Here is a 17,835-nt window from a genome sequence, read left to right as displayed (position 1 = left end):
CATTCCTGTTAGATGTGCCTTTTGTTAGATAATAACTGATAAGCCCGGGGCCTGCCCTTTGCTCTTTCAGTTGTTTCCCAGGTGAGCGGCTGCATCCACACAGCACCTGGTGATGCCCGACTCCCTGCAATCCCGCCCCTCCCTGAGGGAAGCTGGCTTCCATCTTGTTCGCGTGACTGTGATAAGAAGGCAGTGAAACTAGGTGATGCATATTTATACTGTGGGGAAGGGAAAGCGATCTGGCATTAAATATCTGCGGTAGGAAAGCTGAAAAACGGCATTTTCAAATATTGAAGTTGACCCGAGCTTTTAAGTATAAATCCCTTTATTTCTGTTATATAACATGTGCCTTCATAAAGATGATAGTGACAAGAACCTAATTTCTAAATCTAAAGACTTGAAGAGCAAAGGATGGGCCTAAGACTCTTTTTTTGCTGCCACCGAACACGAGCCGTAGGCAGCAGCGAAGGGCTCTCCTTTTGGTGATAACGGGGACCCAGAGCCCTGACCGCATGCCATGACCACCGCTCAGCCCTGTATATCAACCCCTTCAGCCCACATCATACCTCTAAGAGCAAGAGTTATAATTAGCTCTTGTAATCGTACGGAGGCCAAGACAGAGCTTGGAGACTCAGGCTACACGCCCTGCACAGGGTCCCAAGGGCTTCAAGTGCAGGCACATCCTTGGAACCTCAGACTTTGTGACCGGGACCCCTTCACACATGATGTGCCCCAGATGACACTGGCTCCACCAGCTGTGCCCACTATCAGCTGCATTCACCTTTCATTTCAGACACACATGTAACAGATACACACGTGTATAAACACAACTCCGCTGCCTCTTGCGTACACTGCTTTGAACGATTGCAAGGGATCAGATATGTGGCAGTCTTCTGAACACCAGGAGATGTCCTGGAAGTGTAGGATGGTTACCTGAAGAGTGCCTGCTTCAGAAACCAGAAGTCTGTTTGGGAGTTTGGGGTTAGCACATGCAAACTACTGGGTTGGCCAAAAAGTAACATCTTACAGAAAAACCTGGACGAACTTTTTGCCCGACCCAATACTATCTGTAGGACAGACAAACAAACGAGTTCTACTGTAGCACACAGGGAACCGCATTCAGTATCCTGTGATAAACCACCACGGAGAATATGAAAACATACGTACATAATGTATAACTGTCACTGTGCTGTGCAGCAGAAATTAACACAGTGCTGTCAATCTACTATACTGCAATAAAGTAAATTAAAAAAAAAAAAAAAGAAACCAGAAACCCAAGCATATAAGAGGGGAAGGGACTGGCTCAAGGTCACAATGATCATCACCAGAGGCCTCAGAAATAGAACTCAAGTCTCGACTTCCTCGAAAGTCCCTAGGTTTCTTTTAGTGACACGTCCAGGCAGCTGCCCACGGGACAACAGTGACACAGTGCTGCACACTCTCTCCTACTGATTATAAGGAGAACACCAAGAGCTAATCACAAAGACGCAAATCACAGACCCTTGATCACCGCACACAGACGAAAGCTACTCAGACCAGGTGAACGTGGGGAAATTACCCTCCTTTACCTGAGGGTCGGAAAACAGCAATCCTGTAACTTCGTGTTTCACCACTGCCGCGTTCCCAGGGATGTTCCTTGCCAACACAGGGACTTCCAAATCCATTGCCTACAAGGACGAAAAGAACAAAGGAGAGGTGGGCGATCATTGTAAGAGCTTCTGTGGCCAGACAAAGCTCTTACAATGTGGGAGAATAACTTCTTAGCTTAACTGGAAGCTCTGGCACCGCACAAAAAGTACCCTAAAAGCTTGCCGAAAATGATTTCCCAACCCAAACCCCAGATTTTCCAACTACACACTGAATCTTAATGACTGACTGTATTTGCGAGTCTTGGGAAACTACATGCTGTAATGGTCTGACATCGTTACTGCGATGTCACAAAGAAACCCTCTCTCTCCAAATGTTCAGTCGACACTTCTTTGGCGGCAGGGTGGACTATACATTTTTAACTACCGTCGTTACTTTCCCCGATGAGTAATTTTCTCCCAGCGCCAGCCATACGAATGCCACCAGGACTGCACACGTCCCTTTGGCATGTGCACAGCAGTGAGAAGCACGATTTATCATTCCGATTATCCACTAAGCAGCCTTTCCAGTCCCAAAGGGCTGCGATCAGCCAGGCTGGGGCACCCCATAGTCTGGCACAAGCCGGCATCGAGGCCTCAGAAAGATGCCCAGAAGCGCAGCATGCAGTGTTGGCCTCCCCTGCCCGGTAGGGGGGCATTTAGAAACATACAGGATTAGGCCAGCCCTTCCCAGCTCCATTTCAGCTCCCTGCATGGACTCTCCCATGGTGACTTTCACAGGGGCCAACCCAGCTTTCATGTGACAGGTGCCTTTCAGCAGGTGAGAGGGACATCCCTTCACACCTTGGTGTCCAGAGGCAGCCCTGAGGGGATGCTATCAGCAAACCAATATTCTGGCTCTTACTATACACAAGGATGTTTTAGGCACTCCAATTTGGCAGGCGGTGTCTCATTTCACGTAATAAACAATTTGGTCACGAAGGGGTGACATTCGGTTTTCAGAAAGGTAAAGTTCCCCAATCTCAGCCGCTTAGTACATTACCATGGGAAGCTGTGACACCAAGGGCTTCACACGGCACAAACGCCACCAACGCCCAAGTGCCCGGAGCCATGTGTGACACACAGTTAAGAGCTCAACCAATGCTTGTGAATCAAAAGTTCCAGAAGCATCTGAACGTAAATTAATCATAAGTCAATGGTTCACACTAGGATCATCTTCTCTCGTCAGCAGTTTTCTTGGTGAGCTCACCTGGTTTTCTGGTTCTGTGTCACCTGTATCTTCCCAGTACACGTTGAGTTTGAGATCCAGGCCCTGCATAAGGTTGGAGGAGAGAGGACAGCCCTCCTTTCTGCCCCCCTGAGACTGTGCTGTTCCCACCATCGGGGACGGCAGCGGAGCGAGCTGGCTGGCTGCTTGGACTGGAGCCCTCCTGCTTGCCCCCAGCTTCAGAGTCCCCTCCCCAGCACCGCGACAGCCTCTCGTGGTGGCCTTTCATGGTCACAGAAAGTCTCCAAGTCGTGATATTCCGCTCTCATCTTGTAGGGTAAAAATCGGGACCTTCCACTGTCACTACATTCAGGAACAAGGAAACTCAGCAGCACAGGCAAAAAGTCACCCAAAACGGCCACATCTCGACATTAGGGTCACAGGTGCTTTATGAACCCACTGGTTGGAACTTGGCTTCTGACATACCGTGGGTGCAATCTGGTATTTTGGAGAAGGGCACAAGCCAGGACTTGTGAGACCTTGGTCTTGCCCTGGTGGAGGCTTTGCCCTCGACTAACATGGCGGGTCTCAAATTCATTGCTCATCAGTCATTCTGGGGAAATGGAGTTGAAGTTCGACACCCGGTACCGGACCTCTTCCTGGCCTCCAGTTTTATCATTTGGGAACGAGGGGCTAAACTTTCCAGAATAAATGAAAATTTCAGATGTCATTCTGCACAAATACCACTTAGGTGGTTGATGGCTTAAGCTGACATTGACTGTGTAAGTTACAGGGTCGTAATATAGTCACGGTGAGTGAGACGACATGATGTCTGAGGGCTCCTTTCCCTGCTCGTCACCCTGTTCAGGTCATTAGCTCATCAAACTGGCATGACCCACTGTGATTCCATTTCTAGGCCTCTGTCAAGGGACTGCAGAATCTTCCACGTAGCTGAGACCTTCCAGACTGTCTCATCTCATCCCACCGATGAGGGGATGAGGGGAGGCTCGCTAGAGGCTGATCACACACGTCAGGGCACACGGCTAGCTCTGTTCTCATTGCTCTCTGTCCCAGGTGGGCCCTGGAGCATCTTCCAATCCAAATGGTACCTTTATCCACTGATGTCGTTAAGCACCGGTGCATTTTGGAGAAACTGTGGCAGATACACAGATTGAGAGGAGATTCTATAAATACAGATATGAAGATATAAGTGTAGATCTATAAAACTGGCCATCAGAGAATCTCAGAACCGGCCGATCCTGAGGGAGGACAGAGTTTATATCCCTGTTTCAGCAAAAAATAAAAAAGATCCCATCATCCCTCCCGTAGTATGGACTTACTTGTATATCAACCAGTGCACACCAAGCACCCAACACACAAGTAAGGCCGTGGGCCAGTGAGATCACCCATTCCTTGTCCCTCATTCAACAAATAATCATCAACCTGCAAAGGGCAAGACACAGGAGGTTTGGGCGATGAGACCAGTTGATTAAAGGCAAGTCAAAGAGGTGATACCGTATAGTAGTTTAGGTTTGCTCAATCCAATGAATATTTATTGATTATTGATTATTGGGGGAGGGTTCAAGGTTGCAGAGGACATGCTCCTTGCCTTCAAGGAAAACTGCAGTTCAGCAGAAAGAATGAAATTCAATCTGGAAATGTTGCCATTTGCAACGACATGGATGAACTTGGAGGGCATGATGCTAAGTGAAATAAGTCAGAAAGAGAAAGACAAATACTGTGTGATATCACTTATACGTGGAATGCCCCCCCCAAAAAACAAACAAACAAACAAACAAAGAAGCAGCAGACTCACAGATACAGAGAACAAACTAGTGGTCACCAGTGGGGAGAGGGAAGGGGGAGGGGAAAGATAGGGGGAGGGGGTTAAGAGGTACAAACTACTACATATAAAATAAATAAGCTACTAGGATATATTGTACAGCACAGGGCATATAGCCAATATTCTGTAATAACTATTAATGGAGTATAACCTTTAAAAGTTGTGAATCACTATGGTGAACATCTGAGACCTATAAGGTACATCAACTATACCTCAAAAAGAAAGAGAGGGCTTCCCTGGTGGCGCAGTGGTTGAGGGTCCGCCTGCCGATGCAGGGGACGCGGGTTCGTGCCCCGGTCCAGGAAGATCCCACATGCCGTGGAGCGGCTGGGCCCGTGAGCCGTGGCCGCTGAGCCTGCGCGTCCGGAGCCTGTGCTCCGCAACGGGAGAGGCCACAACAGTGAGAGGCCCGCGTACCGCAAAAAAATATTAAAAAATTAAAAAAAAAAAAAAAGAGAAATACAATCTGAGTCTTGAAGTTGTGAGTTGGGTGGAGGAAGATGATACTTAAATGTTCTCTGAAAGCTGTATATTCAGAGAAAACTAATTTCAAAGCCCCCTCTTAAAAATAAACTGCCTTTAAGAAAGGAGACGTCTTGATAAACAGCAAGGATTTACTGTATAGCACAGGGAACTATATTCAATATCTTGTAATAACGCATAATAGAAAAGAATCAGAAAAAAAGAATATAGATACATAGGTATACATATGTATAACTGAATCACTTTGCTGTACACCTAAAACTAACAAAATATTGTAAATCAACTATACTCCAACAAAAGAAAAAAGAAACAAAGAAAGGAGGCATCTTAAGAATAAGTAAGCACGTGGAAATGCTATCTTCATAGAGCCAAGACATGGCATTAAGGAATCAGATGGTTGATTCACAAGTCACTTTCTTCAGGTGCGAAGTCACCTCTTTAAAAACAAACTGTGTCTGCAAGAAAGGCAAAGTCCTGGAACACAGCAGTGCTGTCACGCTGGTCCTGACGAGAACCGGGCCTGGCCATGTCTTGGGCGAGACGGTGTTTGGAGATGGGCGAGCTCGCCCTCTGAACCCCTTCTGGTCGTGACAGTGGAGGGAAAGGGGCAGTGGAGGGGGTGGGGCTTGGAGCAGAGAGTCGCTCAAACCTGGACTCTGGGGCCCCGTTTTGGGACAAAAAAGAGGAAACATCAGAGCTGAAGGGGCACCTAACAGCCGGTCGAGTTTGCAGTCACTGAATTTCTCTTGCCCCCCGATGAGCTCTTCTACCTTCCAGCAGGTAGGTAGAAGCTTCCTATTTGACCTTTTTAAAAAGCTTTGTCGCTGGTGCACCGTCTTCAGCGGGGCTAACAGAGGTTTCCAGAGACACGGCCCCCAGTCTACACGCAGAAGAGCCTTTGGAAGCGTGGCCGCCAGGGCTCCGCGTCAGCACAGCCAAGAGAGCTTTTGCAGGGCGCCGTCACGCATACTGATGGTTTTTTAAGCTTCAGAGGGAATTCTGACGCACACCCTAGGTTGAAACCTCTGGGGTCCAGATTTCCTTGCAGAGAGGTCTGTGTGCATTTCAGTGGCCTTAACTGGGCATATGTCCAGCACCATGATCACTGCTTGTCACGTGGGGATGCGGCTGGTCCGAGTGCCCCACTGATGTGCACGCACAGTGCGTTCGGATCTGACACCATGCAGTTTAGAGCGCCCCTTGACGGGGACGCCAATGGCATCTTGGGGACAGATTTTTGACGCCAAGACCGTCTTACACGTTGAAAAATACTTTGCCTGTCTGCACTCCCTCCCCGCCAAACTAACTGCCAGTAGCAGCCTCCTAGCTGTGACAAGTCCAAAAGCCCTCCCATTTTAAAAGTGGGAAGGGCACAGCTCTGCCCCACACACTTTTGAAATTAGCCAAGGTCAAATGACACAGGGTCACAGTTATCCTTGAAAAGCTCTGAAATGAATCTTTCATCACTAGGCCCTGGGCCTGGAAGCCAAGAGCCCAAGAATTACCTTTTTACTTCTCTTTGCTTTAGAAGATGCTTTCCTCTCCTCTGGGCAGTGAAAACTTTGACCTGGAGGTTGGGAGTGTGTGTGTGCGCTCCAGGGCAGGGAAGAGAGCCCAGTGAGGTAACCATGGGACAAGCAAATAACTTTCTGGGACTTCCCCAGCGGTCCAGTGGTCAGGACTCCGCGCTTCCACTGCAGGGGGCCCAGGTTCGATCCCTGGTCGGGGAACTAAGATCCCGCATGCCACATGGCCAAAACAAAACAAAAATTAATAATAATAATAATTTTTTTGTATTCTTCTAATTCTGTGTAGAGTTCAACTCCATAATAAGCCCAAACTTGAAACAACAGATTTGTTGTATGGATGTCCACTCTACTGCCCGGGCATCCAGCTAACGCTTGATTTATCAAGCGGAGTTTATCGGCAAAAGACAAGAAGTGTGTCATAGCAAATGGATTTTTACATGCTTCCATGACAAAACAAAGCTAACTCTGAAAGGTCAAAGGATCCCTTCCTTCAAAAGTGATATGCGCTTATTCTGTGATTAACCACTTTGGTCCTTTGAATTGATTCTAATGAAATCCACCCTCCAGGACTCCTCTAAAATCAGTTTCATTCAAAACCCTCAGCGCAAAGGTTATTTTGGAATTTTCAAAAGGAACACAGTGTCCACATTTGAAGGCAGACAGAATTGCTAACAGCTGCCTTTCCTTTGAAGTAAATGAAATTTGACAGCAATTCATCTCCAGTGAACTGCTCTGTGTGCTGCTTATAAAATCATTCCCGAATTCCACTTTACCTTTTCTTAAGAAGTTGGGGGAGAAAAAAAATGTGTATTTACATACAAAGGAGCGATTCAGCAATGGCTTGAGGACGTGGTACTGTAAGAATAGACATTTTTAAAGCTAACAGGGAGAGTACAATGTATCGCTCCAGTGACTCTAGTGGAAAGATGATTCTAAACCACAACAGAGATTAATGCTAATCATTAGGCTTAGACTGAGGTACTGAGGTATTCAGCATCTGGCTGAAGATGAACATGTCACCAATCCAAGCTCTGTGCTTTGAAAGCTTCTCAACACTGGAATTACAGGCGTCAGTATATATTACCCCCGCCCACAATATTTTGTTTTTGGTTTTCTTTGTTTGCTTTTTTAAATGATGCCACATTCACAGAAAATATTAGGCATGTGACATCAGTCATTTCTTAAATTTAGGGAGCATGATTTTTTTCCTGCTTTAATTATTTACCAGGGTCTCTGAAACACTGAAATTCACAAATTGTAACTTTGGCTGGTAAATTCAGCTAGCATCCAAAGGAATAAATGGATGTTACAAATACTTATGATAAAATAATAGCATCGCTCTAAGTAGACCCTGAAGTAAGAAACTAGCACCGTGAGAAAGGGGATGTGAAACGTGATTTAAAGACCTGGAGGGCCAATCACCAAACGTTTCTGTTTCTACAGCAAGTTTTATCAGGCGCTAACCAAGACGACTTAACAAGGCATCTATCGTGTGAGAACTAAAGGAGACTCCCTGCGAGGGATGGCTTGTGATTTAATGATATGAAGAAAATCCAGCACTGAACGCTGGTTATGACGGGAGGGACGGAGTCTCCTCTTTGCTAAGATCACTCTTGCAAAGGAACCCAGTGTGCTGTGAGCCGACAGCAAAATAAGGGACAGGAAAATCCTTTTGCGTTAGAGGCACGCTGGGGATTACTCAGGTCATCAGCATAAAGCAGTTTAAGAGATCCTGGTAATACACCCCATCACGTAAAACGCTCAGTGAGGAGAAGAGATTGCAAAGGGCCGTGAGGTTGGATTAAGTCCCGCTAACCCAGGAGCTGATACACTCAATCCAGAGGCTGCCAGGATCAAGTGCAGGGGCTTTTTATTTCAGCCTCTCCCTGCAAAACACAGATAACTCCAGCAACAGACTGCACGGTTGTGCTGGGCTGTGCACACTTAGCCCAAGTAGCGTAAGAGATTTTCAGAGCTGAACACCAGACAGAGAGATGAGGTCCACCCTCATCCCCACCACGTTGTGCATCTGCAACTACTGTCCTCCATGTACGAAGCCCCACTCCCTGCCGTGTGCACAAGCCCAACCCTTTCTTTCTTTTGTTCTTTGGCTGCGCCAGTGCCTGCGGGATCTTTGTTCCCCAACCAGGGATAGAACTCGTGCCCCCTGCAGTGGAAGCGCAGAGTCTTAACCACGGGACCGCCAGGGAAATCCAAGCCCAACCCTTTCTTATCCCCTAAATTCTGGGATCATAGGACACACTGAAAAGAGGGAGAAGACATCAACACAAAAGGAGGCTCCCTACAAAACACACCTTCACCCCACATCCTGTCCCGACCCTTCACAGCCTCAGCCACCTTCCCGTTGAAGCTAAGTGGCTAGTCAGAGAGGCGACAGCATCCTAGTTTTATTTCATTTTGTAGCTGGCAAGGAAAAATGGCAAGGAGAAAGAAAATAGTATTCTTAAGCCCCAGACAGAACTTAAAAACTACTTTAGAACTCCCGAGGAAATGCCGTTTCACTTTGTTAGCTTTGAGAAGGGCACAATTTTATTGACAAAGGCATCACCTCCATAACTGGGAAAAGGGGTGATGGACAATTTCATATTTCCACTTTCAGTACCCATTAGATCATTACCTCCAGGATTGCGGCTGACATGCCTTCAGAGACAGAGCTATTCACCACCGCGAAGCAATTCTTCACGACCGCGTGGAGGTCTTCCCGAGCCATCTCCCCGATCAATCGTACCCCAGGGGTCCTGGAACAACACGGAGCAGAGAGAGAGCTTATGGCTGGGAATCTTACGGGGAGGGGCTGGGAGAAGGGGAGACGACGATTTTGGAGAAATACCCTAGATCCACAGGGAAGCATTACTGCTAAAGGATTCAATACAGAAAACCATACTGGAGTGAGAATCTATTCTACATCCATCCCTGATAAGAGAGAGAGGAAGCCTGTTAACACACCCGCCGTCATTCTGAAGCCCTCTGACCAAGGAGACACGTGCTTCTCAGATACTGGACGTCACAGATACAGCTCTTGCCATTTTTCTCTGAATGATTTAGAAAACAAACCTTTCCTAATAATGCAACCTTTCTTCAAATTCTTTTTTAAAGATACACAGAAGGAGAATCATAAACAGAGAGAAATAGTAAAATAGAGAAGCCCAACCAATACCCAGGTTCCCAGCACTGTGTCACATAGGTTTTGTTTTGTTTTGTTTTTTTTTTTCACCCAAAAATATGGACATTCTTCTCCATCCCCTACCCCTCTCCACCAGTCTGAGGATTTTGAGGTTATCCTTTCACATAACTGGTTACACTTTCACATACATGCATTCTGTATCTATGTACAACATAAAGACACCTGATTGCATATGGGGATGAAATCAGTTTCCCAGTCCCCTGGGGTGATGGTGTGGCCAGTGAGAGGAGCTGGAATCCTGGGGGTGTGAGGAAATTCACACAAAAAGGGGCTGACCGGGCTTCCCTGGTGGCGCAGTGGTTGAGAGCCCGCCTACCAATGCAGGGGACGAGGGTTCGTGCCCCGGTCCGGGAAGATCCCACATGCTGCGGAGCGGCTGGGCCCGTGAGCCATGGCCGCTGAGCCTGCCCGTCTGGAGCCTGTGCTCCGCAATGGGAGAGGCCATAGCAGTGAGAGGCCCGCGTACTGCAAAAAAAAAAAAAAAAGGGCCTGACCCAAATGGGAGGTAACCCTTCCCCATCTCCCCACTTAAAATTCGGAATGTGATGCATGAGTTCTACAGCCACTGTCACCTTAGGGATGGAAGCCACAGGTAGGGACCGCAGGACAGCAAGACAGGAGCTGAAGTCTTACTTGGTCCTGGACCAACGACCTCAGATTTTTTTTATGTGAGCAGTTAAGCGCCAGGGTGTGTAAGCCAGTGTTATTGGGTTACTGGCAGACAAACGCAATTGATAACAAAGACTCTGACAAATTGCCCTCTAAAGGGGTGGCAGCAATTTTCACCTTCACCAGCAGATGTTTTAAGTCTTTTCAGTTTTGGCAGATGTGATCAGTGACAATTGTAACCTCAAAGTGGGTTTCCTGGGAATTTCCTGACCTAGTGAGGCTGCACGTCTTCACACGTGTGTCCATGCTGCCGCCCCTCAGGGAACTGCTGATGCTTCCAGGATATCAGCTTCCTGGCTTGTAAATGGGGAAAATAGTAGCGCCTAGGATGGCACAGGATCACCCTAATCGCACAGGCGATTAAAGGAGGAATTATTAGTAAATTGCTGGGAACAGAGCCTGGGACATGGTGAGTGCTTGGGAACTGGGATCATTTATCGGTCACTAGGTTTCCTCTCCTGCAAAACACCTAGACTTACCTCTTTACTTTGGCTTTTACTTCCCTTGTGAACACTGGATCAACCTGAAAAGAGACAAAGATGAATTTTAGGAAAAAGCCGGAAGTGAATCTAAGTCTCAAGAGAATTGCAGATTATGGCAACAGAGCCAAACCTAACAATTCAGAAAGGGAAAAAACAAATCAAATAGGAAATAATACTCCTGAGTCCAGCTACTACAAAGTAATAAAGAAAAGAGAAGGACTTGAGAGAAAGTTTAAAGAAATATACATATAGAGTCGTCCCTCAGTCGTCCCACAGGGGGTTGGTGCCAGGACCCCTTCAGATACCAAAATCCACGGATGCTCAAGTCCCTTATATAAGATGGTGTAGTGCCTGCATATAACCTACGCACATCCTCCTGTATACTTTAAATCCCTCTAGATTACTTACAATACTAATATAATATAAATGCAATGGAATAGTTGCCAATGCACAGCAAATTCAAGTTTTGCTTTTTGGAACTTTCTGGAATTTTTTTCCAGAACATTTCATATTTCAGAATATTTTCAATCCATGGTTGGTTGAATCCGCAAATGCAGAACCCACAGATACAGGGGGCCAACTGTATTCCTGTATCCTGTTTGGCCTGTAAGATAAGAGCCTGGTGAAGCCCCAGGTACAAAAGCGCAAGAGCCGTCCACCCAACTCAAGGTCTTGAAACAGAAGTCATTTATAGTCAAGGGAAAATCGGACAACACAACACTTCACTGAAAGGATTGTCTGGTTCATTACAGTGGTGGATTCTGTCATAAAATCTTTGAGGCAGAAGGAGTTGGAACCCTTGGTACATCTAAGACAAAGGATCTGACCACATTAAAATTTTATTTTTAACAGGGAGCCTTCCCAGACACACAATCTTAAAGCCAAGGGCACATCCATGAGCTGATACATGGGAAACAAAATGTGGTCTGTCCATACAATGGAATATTATGCAGCCACAAAAAGGAATAAAGCACTGATTTATGCTACAACGTGGATGAACCTTGAAAACATGATGCTAAGTGAAAGAAGCCAGACACAAAAGGCCATAAGTTGTGGCTCTTTTTAATGTGAAATGTCCAGAATAGACAATTCCATAGAGAAAGAAAGTAGATTAGTAGTTGCTAGGGACTGGGGGGTGGGGAGAATGGGGAATGACTGCTAATGAGTATGGGATTTTTGAGGGGGTGATGAAAATGCTCCAGAATTAGATAGGAGTGATGGTAGCAACACTCTGTGACTATACTAAAAACCATTGGATTATATACTTTAAAATGGCGCATTTTGTGGCATATGAATTACATTTCAAGTTTTAAAAAGTCAAGTCCAGGTCTTCCCTGGTGGCACAGTGGTTAAGAATCTGCCTGCCAATGCAGGGGACATGGGTTCGAGCCCTGGTCCGGGAAGATCCCACATGCCGCGGAGCAACTAAGCCCGTGCACCACAACTACTGAGCCTGTGCTCTAGAGCCCACGAGCCACAACTACTGAAGCCCGTGCTCTAGAGCCCACGAGCCACAACTACTGAAGCCCATGCGCCAAGAACCTATGCTCCGCAACAAGAGAGGCCACTACAATCAGAAGTCCGCGCACCACAACGAAGAGTAGCCCCCGCTCGCCGCAACTAGAGCAAAGCCCGCACGTAACAACGAAGACACAACCCAGCTAAAACTAAAAAATAAATAAATTAATTAAAAAGCCAAGTCCAACTTTTTAATTAGTTACAATCTAATACGCTTGAGTCTGCATTTCACTCCTATTTCACATCTGGAGGAAATGTGTCCTTTGGGACAGGCACCGTGTTTTTTCCTATTGCATCCCTGGTGGTCAATATGTTTGTTCAATTAATGCAAAAATTAATAGCAGTGTTTTCAAGCTGATCCGCTATACCAACATTTTTGACTCCATGTGTTTTTAAGCAAACTTGTATGTAGATATCCAGAGGCCAGAAAGAGAGGCGGTACAGGCTGAGAGGGGCTCTGGAGACAGATCACCTGGGTGAAATTCCCCCCAAAACCAGTCACTAGTCACATGGCCATGCATACATTAATGGACGTCTCTGGGCCTTGGGTTCTTCATCTCATAAAATGAGAAACACGTTCAGCGCTTACAGCTATTTCTGAGACATAGTAACTGCTATACAAGTAGTAGAAGGAAACAGAAAAGAATAAGAATGAAATCTGCAGATTGCACCACTAATACAAAAATATGTATACACTTAATCTCAAATGTGTACTTTCCCAGTGACACTGCCACACTTCTCAGCAAGAGAAAGACACCTGAACACCTGAAGGTAATCATCGTATCCACGGAGGAGCACACCTTATTCCCAACCATCAGAAGCCAAACTGTAATACTCTTTGTGCACAATGAGCTCTTCTCAGGTAAACTTACTGAGGTACCAAGAGGATCTTAAGGGATACTTTTCCATCTGTCACAGCGTTCCTATAAGCCTAGTTAGGATGGAGCTGCAGAATATATTTATCACATCCGGTTCATCCAACTGCAAACTCTTCAATGAAACAATCAATAGACTGGTTTTGCCCTGCACCACCCCTCCAATGGTTTTATTAACAATGAAAACAATTTTAAAATAACTGACAAAATATTCTTAAATTTATGCACTTGTAAGACAAATTTCTAAACGTATCTTCAAAGATAAGAGGCAGGGCTTCCCTGGTGGCGCAGTGGTTGAGAGTCCGCCTGCCGATGCAGGGGACACGGGTTCGTGCTCCGGTCCGGGAAGATCCCACATGCTGTGGAGCGGCCGGGCCCGTGAGCCATGGCCGCTGAGCCTGCGCGTCCGGAGCCTGTGCTCCACAACGGGAGAGGCCACAGCAGTGAGAGGCCCGCGTACTGCAAAAAAAAAAAAAAAAAAAGATAGAGGCAGATGAGGGTGTAAACACATTTTACGAATGCAGTGTCTGCCGGCTTGTCCTGTTACTGCTAATGAGCTTAGAAGTGAAAGCAGATTCAATTTCTATTCTCATTCACACTTCACCAGTACGTACCAGGAATTACAATCCAAGTCAGTTTAATGAATATGATATCCCTAGAGAGTTTATCATACTAACTGAATAATTTTGTGTTTTCCAGAAACTTCATTTAAGTTCCATTTGGCAAGGAAATGCTGTATGTGTGTGTGTGTGTGTGTGTGTTTGTGTGTAACCCCAAATCCTTCAAACTACTCATACGCCCGAGATGTATCCCAAGGAACCAGAAATGCAAAGCTCACTTACATCCCCGAGATCATAACAACACTTTGACAGCGAACATAGCAAATCTGGATGCCTAAAGAAACTGAAATTATTCCTAGACTTTTTTTATAGCGTAATTTATTTTAATAACAAACTTGCAGGAGCAGTACAGAAGACACAAACCACTAAACACATGTATGTAAAGCAACTCAGAAAAGTGTAGTGAATGGATGGAATCTACCGTACGATTAAAATGCTGCAAAGACCATTTAGTTGCCGTCAGCTGGAAATTTACTTGTTTTAAATATCATATGATATCGCTTTATATGGAATCTAAAAAAGTGATACAAACGAACTTATTTACAAAACAGAAATAGACTCACAGACCTAGAAAACAAAACTATGGTTACCGAAGGGGAAAGGGAGGCGGGGGTGGGGGATAAATTAGGAGTTTGGTATTAATAGTTACACACTACTATATATAAAATAGGTAAACGACAAGGTCCTACTTTATAGCTATACTCAATATCTTGTATAATATATACTGTATAACTATACTCAATATCTTGTAATAATCTATAATGGAAAAGAATCTAAAAAAGAATAGAGATACATATATGTATATATGTATAACTGAACCACTGTGCTGTACACCTGAAACTAACACAACATTGCAAATCAACTATATTTCAATAAATATTTTTGAAAAAGAAATTTACTTGCTTTAAGAAAATCCAAACGCTGGCATTATCCAGAATATTTTAACAGGTTTATTTATAATTTTTATAAAATTCAACTTCTGAAACTTGTTTGCTGAAACATTATGACCTGAATTACTGTCTCTGCTTTTACATTAAAAATTCACATACAAAATGAAAATGGAAAAACTGCCAATCCCTGATTTCTGCCCCCTATCCTTCCACTCAACAATCATACACTTAGGTACCTTTTGCATCCATCGGCGGGGAAAAAATCTAACGTTCAGAACTACCAAAGAAGAGAATTTTTTTTAAACAATGAAAGGTTTCCCATCTGAGTCATCTTAAGCATGTTCTCGGTGTAAGCAGCATGCTGGCTGGATGTCCTTTGGCCTAACTATTACACATTGGGCATTGATCGCACACAGGCTGGAGTCTTCCAAAGACAACCAGACAGGCCTTGCTGGCCTCTCTCAAAGCAGATAGCTGCACTCTGAAGGTGCAGATCTGTTTGGAAGTTCTGAGCAATTTCTCGCACCAGACACGGGAAGGAACGCCTGCCAATCAGAAGTTCAGTGGACGTGATAACGTCTTTTTTCTGTGAGCTGCTACAGTCCTGTAACGATGAGTTTCTTCACCTCTCCAGTACCGGGCGCACTCTTTTTATTTTATTTTATTGAAGTATAGGGCTTCCCTGGTGGCACAGTGGTTGAGAGTCCGCCTGCCGATGCAGGGGACACGGGTTCGTGCCCTGGTCCGGGAGGATCCCACATGCCGCGGAGCGGCTGGGCCCGTGAGTCATGGCCACTGAGCCTGCGCGTCTGGAGCCTGTGCTCCACAACGGGAGAAGCCACAGCAGTGAGAGGCCCGCGTACCGCAAAAAAAAAAAAAAAAAACAAGAAGTGTAGTTGATTTACAATGTTGTGTTAATTTCTGCTATATACCAAAGTGATCCAGTTATATATATATATGTATGTGTGTATATATATATATATATAACCTTCATATTCTTGATACTGAACATAGTTCCCTGTGCTCTACAGTAGGACCTTGTTGTTTATCCATTCTGTATGTAATAGTTTGCATCTGCTAATCCCACACTCCCACTCCATCCCTCCTCCACCCCCCAACTCCCTCCCCACCCGCCCCGCCCCGGCAACCACAAGTCTGTTCTCTGTGTCTGAGTTTATTTGTTTTGAAAATAAGTTCATTTGGGTCATACTTTAATTCCACACATAAGGGATATCATATGATATTTGTCTTTGTCTGACTTACTTCACTTAGTATGATAAGCTCTAGTTGCATCCATGTTGCTGCAAATGGCATTATTTCGTTCTTTTTTATGGCTGAGTAATATTCCACTGTAGATATATACCACATCTTCTTTATCCATTCATCTGTCGATGGACATTTAGGCTGTTTCCATGTCTTGGCTATTGTGAATAGTGCTGCTCTGAACATAAGGGTGCATGTACCTTTTTGAATTATAGTTTTTTCCAGATATATGCCCAGGAGTGGGATTGCTGGATCATGTGGTAGCTCTATTTTTAGCTTTTTAAGAAACCTACATACTGTTCTCCATAGTGGCTGCACCAGCTTACATTCCCACCAACTGTGTAGGAGGGCTCCCTTTTCTCCACACCTTCTCCAGCTTTATGACTTGTAGACTTTTTGATGATGGCCATTCTGACCAGTGTGAGGTGGTGCCTCATTGTAGTTTTGATTTGCATTTCTCTAATAGTTAGCGATGTTGAGCAGCTTTTCATGTACCTGTTGGCCATCCGTATGCCTTCTTTGGAGAAATGTCTCTTTAGGTCTTCAGGGAGAACTCCGGCAAGAGGCTTTTGTAGTCGGTTGCTTCCTGGGGGCTTCATCCTCCGTGGACTTGCAGGCCGTCATTTTTGCAGGCGCCACTGAACAGAGACCTCCTTACTCAGCCACCTTGTCCTTAGGCTGGAGCTCTGCAAGCTAGGGGCAACAGTGGGGTCACAGAGGGACACAAGGAGCTACAAACACAATGCTATTGCTAGAAGGATCTTTAAAGAATAAACTCAAAGCCATGCATGATTTATTGCTTACTGTTGCTGTTAACAGTCAGTACTCACTTGCTGCTTACTCTGGGCCTAAGCTACGCCAAGTCCTACGTGTGCATTACTTCTTGCCAACAATCCTGCAGTCATCATCCCCACTTTAGGAGGGAGGACAGTGGAGCTCAGAGAGCTGGTCTAACTTAGCCAGGATCACACAGCTAGGAAGGTGCTGGGCCAGGAGTCAAACTCAGGCAGAGTCTGACTCTGGAGATGGCATTCTTACCCAAGTTCCACTGCCCCTCTGGTTTCTACTCAAAGGATTTTTATCATATAGTTTATACAAAGCCCATGTGGGTTATGGAACCTCTACCTACTTACTTATTCATGTCACAGGGAAGAACAAATCTGACTCCATATTGAATCTCTTTCTTTTACTTTAACTTTTGTATTCTATTGCTTTTGCTACAAGTTAAGAATGTTGCCTGTAGCCTGAAATATACAAGAGCCCATTCTTAAAGCTATAACACTTTTCCATTCATATGGAGATAAAAAGCTGCAGAACAGAGAATAACATTTGTCTTGTTGGAAGTTTACAGGAACAGCGTGATCTGACTTTCAGGGACAGCTGCAAGAACAAAGGATTCCAAGAAGTCTGTGACAACCAACCACACCCCCTCCACTTTTAGTATAAAAGAAGCCTGAATTCTAACTCAGGGAAGATGGTTCTTTGGGACACTAGTCCACCATCTTTTCGGTCTGCTGGCTTTCCAAATAAAGTTGCTGTTCCTTGCCCCAGCTACTCGTTTCTTGATTTACTGGCCTGTCGTGCGGCGGGCAATAAGAGCACGGACTCCATAACATTTACTCTCCACTTCTCACCTCTCTCCTAACTGCATGTCTTCCTCCCCAC

The 17,835-nt window shown here is 45.3% G+C and overlaps 1 protein-coding gene across 1 annotated transcript in view; it reads right to left on the bottom strand.

Moving 5' to 3' along the window:
* The window catches only part of GLT1D1 (glycosyltransferase 1 domain containing 1), a 106,984-nt gene that overhangs the window by 13,869 nt on the left and 75,280 nt on the right, over positions 1–17,835 (bottom strand). The window contains exons 10-12 of the mRNA XM_007455456.1: positions 11,002–11,045; positions 9,287–9,407; positions 1,569–1,667 (exon numbers count right to left, since the gene is read on the bottom strand). Coding sequence (XP_007455518.1) covers positions 1,569–1,667; positions 9,287–9,407; positions 11,002–11,045 — 264 coding nt within the window. The remainder of the gene's footprint in view (positions 1–1,568; positions 1,668–9,286; positions 9,408–11,001; positions 11,046–17,835) is intronic.

The sequence above is a fragment of the Lipotes vexillifer genome, unplaced genomic scaffold (genome assembly GCF_000442215.2).
Source record: "Lipotes vexillifer unplaced genomic scaffold, Lipotes_vexillifer_v1.1 scaffold671, whole genome shotgun sequence".
In the NCBI taxonomy this organism is placed as follows: domain Eukaryota; kingdom Metazoa; phylum Chordata; class Mammalia; order Artiodactyla; family Lipotidae; genus Lipotes; species Lipotes vexillifer.
Note: the sequence above shows the minus strand (reverse complement) of the source record. Positions and strands in the feature narration are given on the sequence as shown.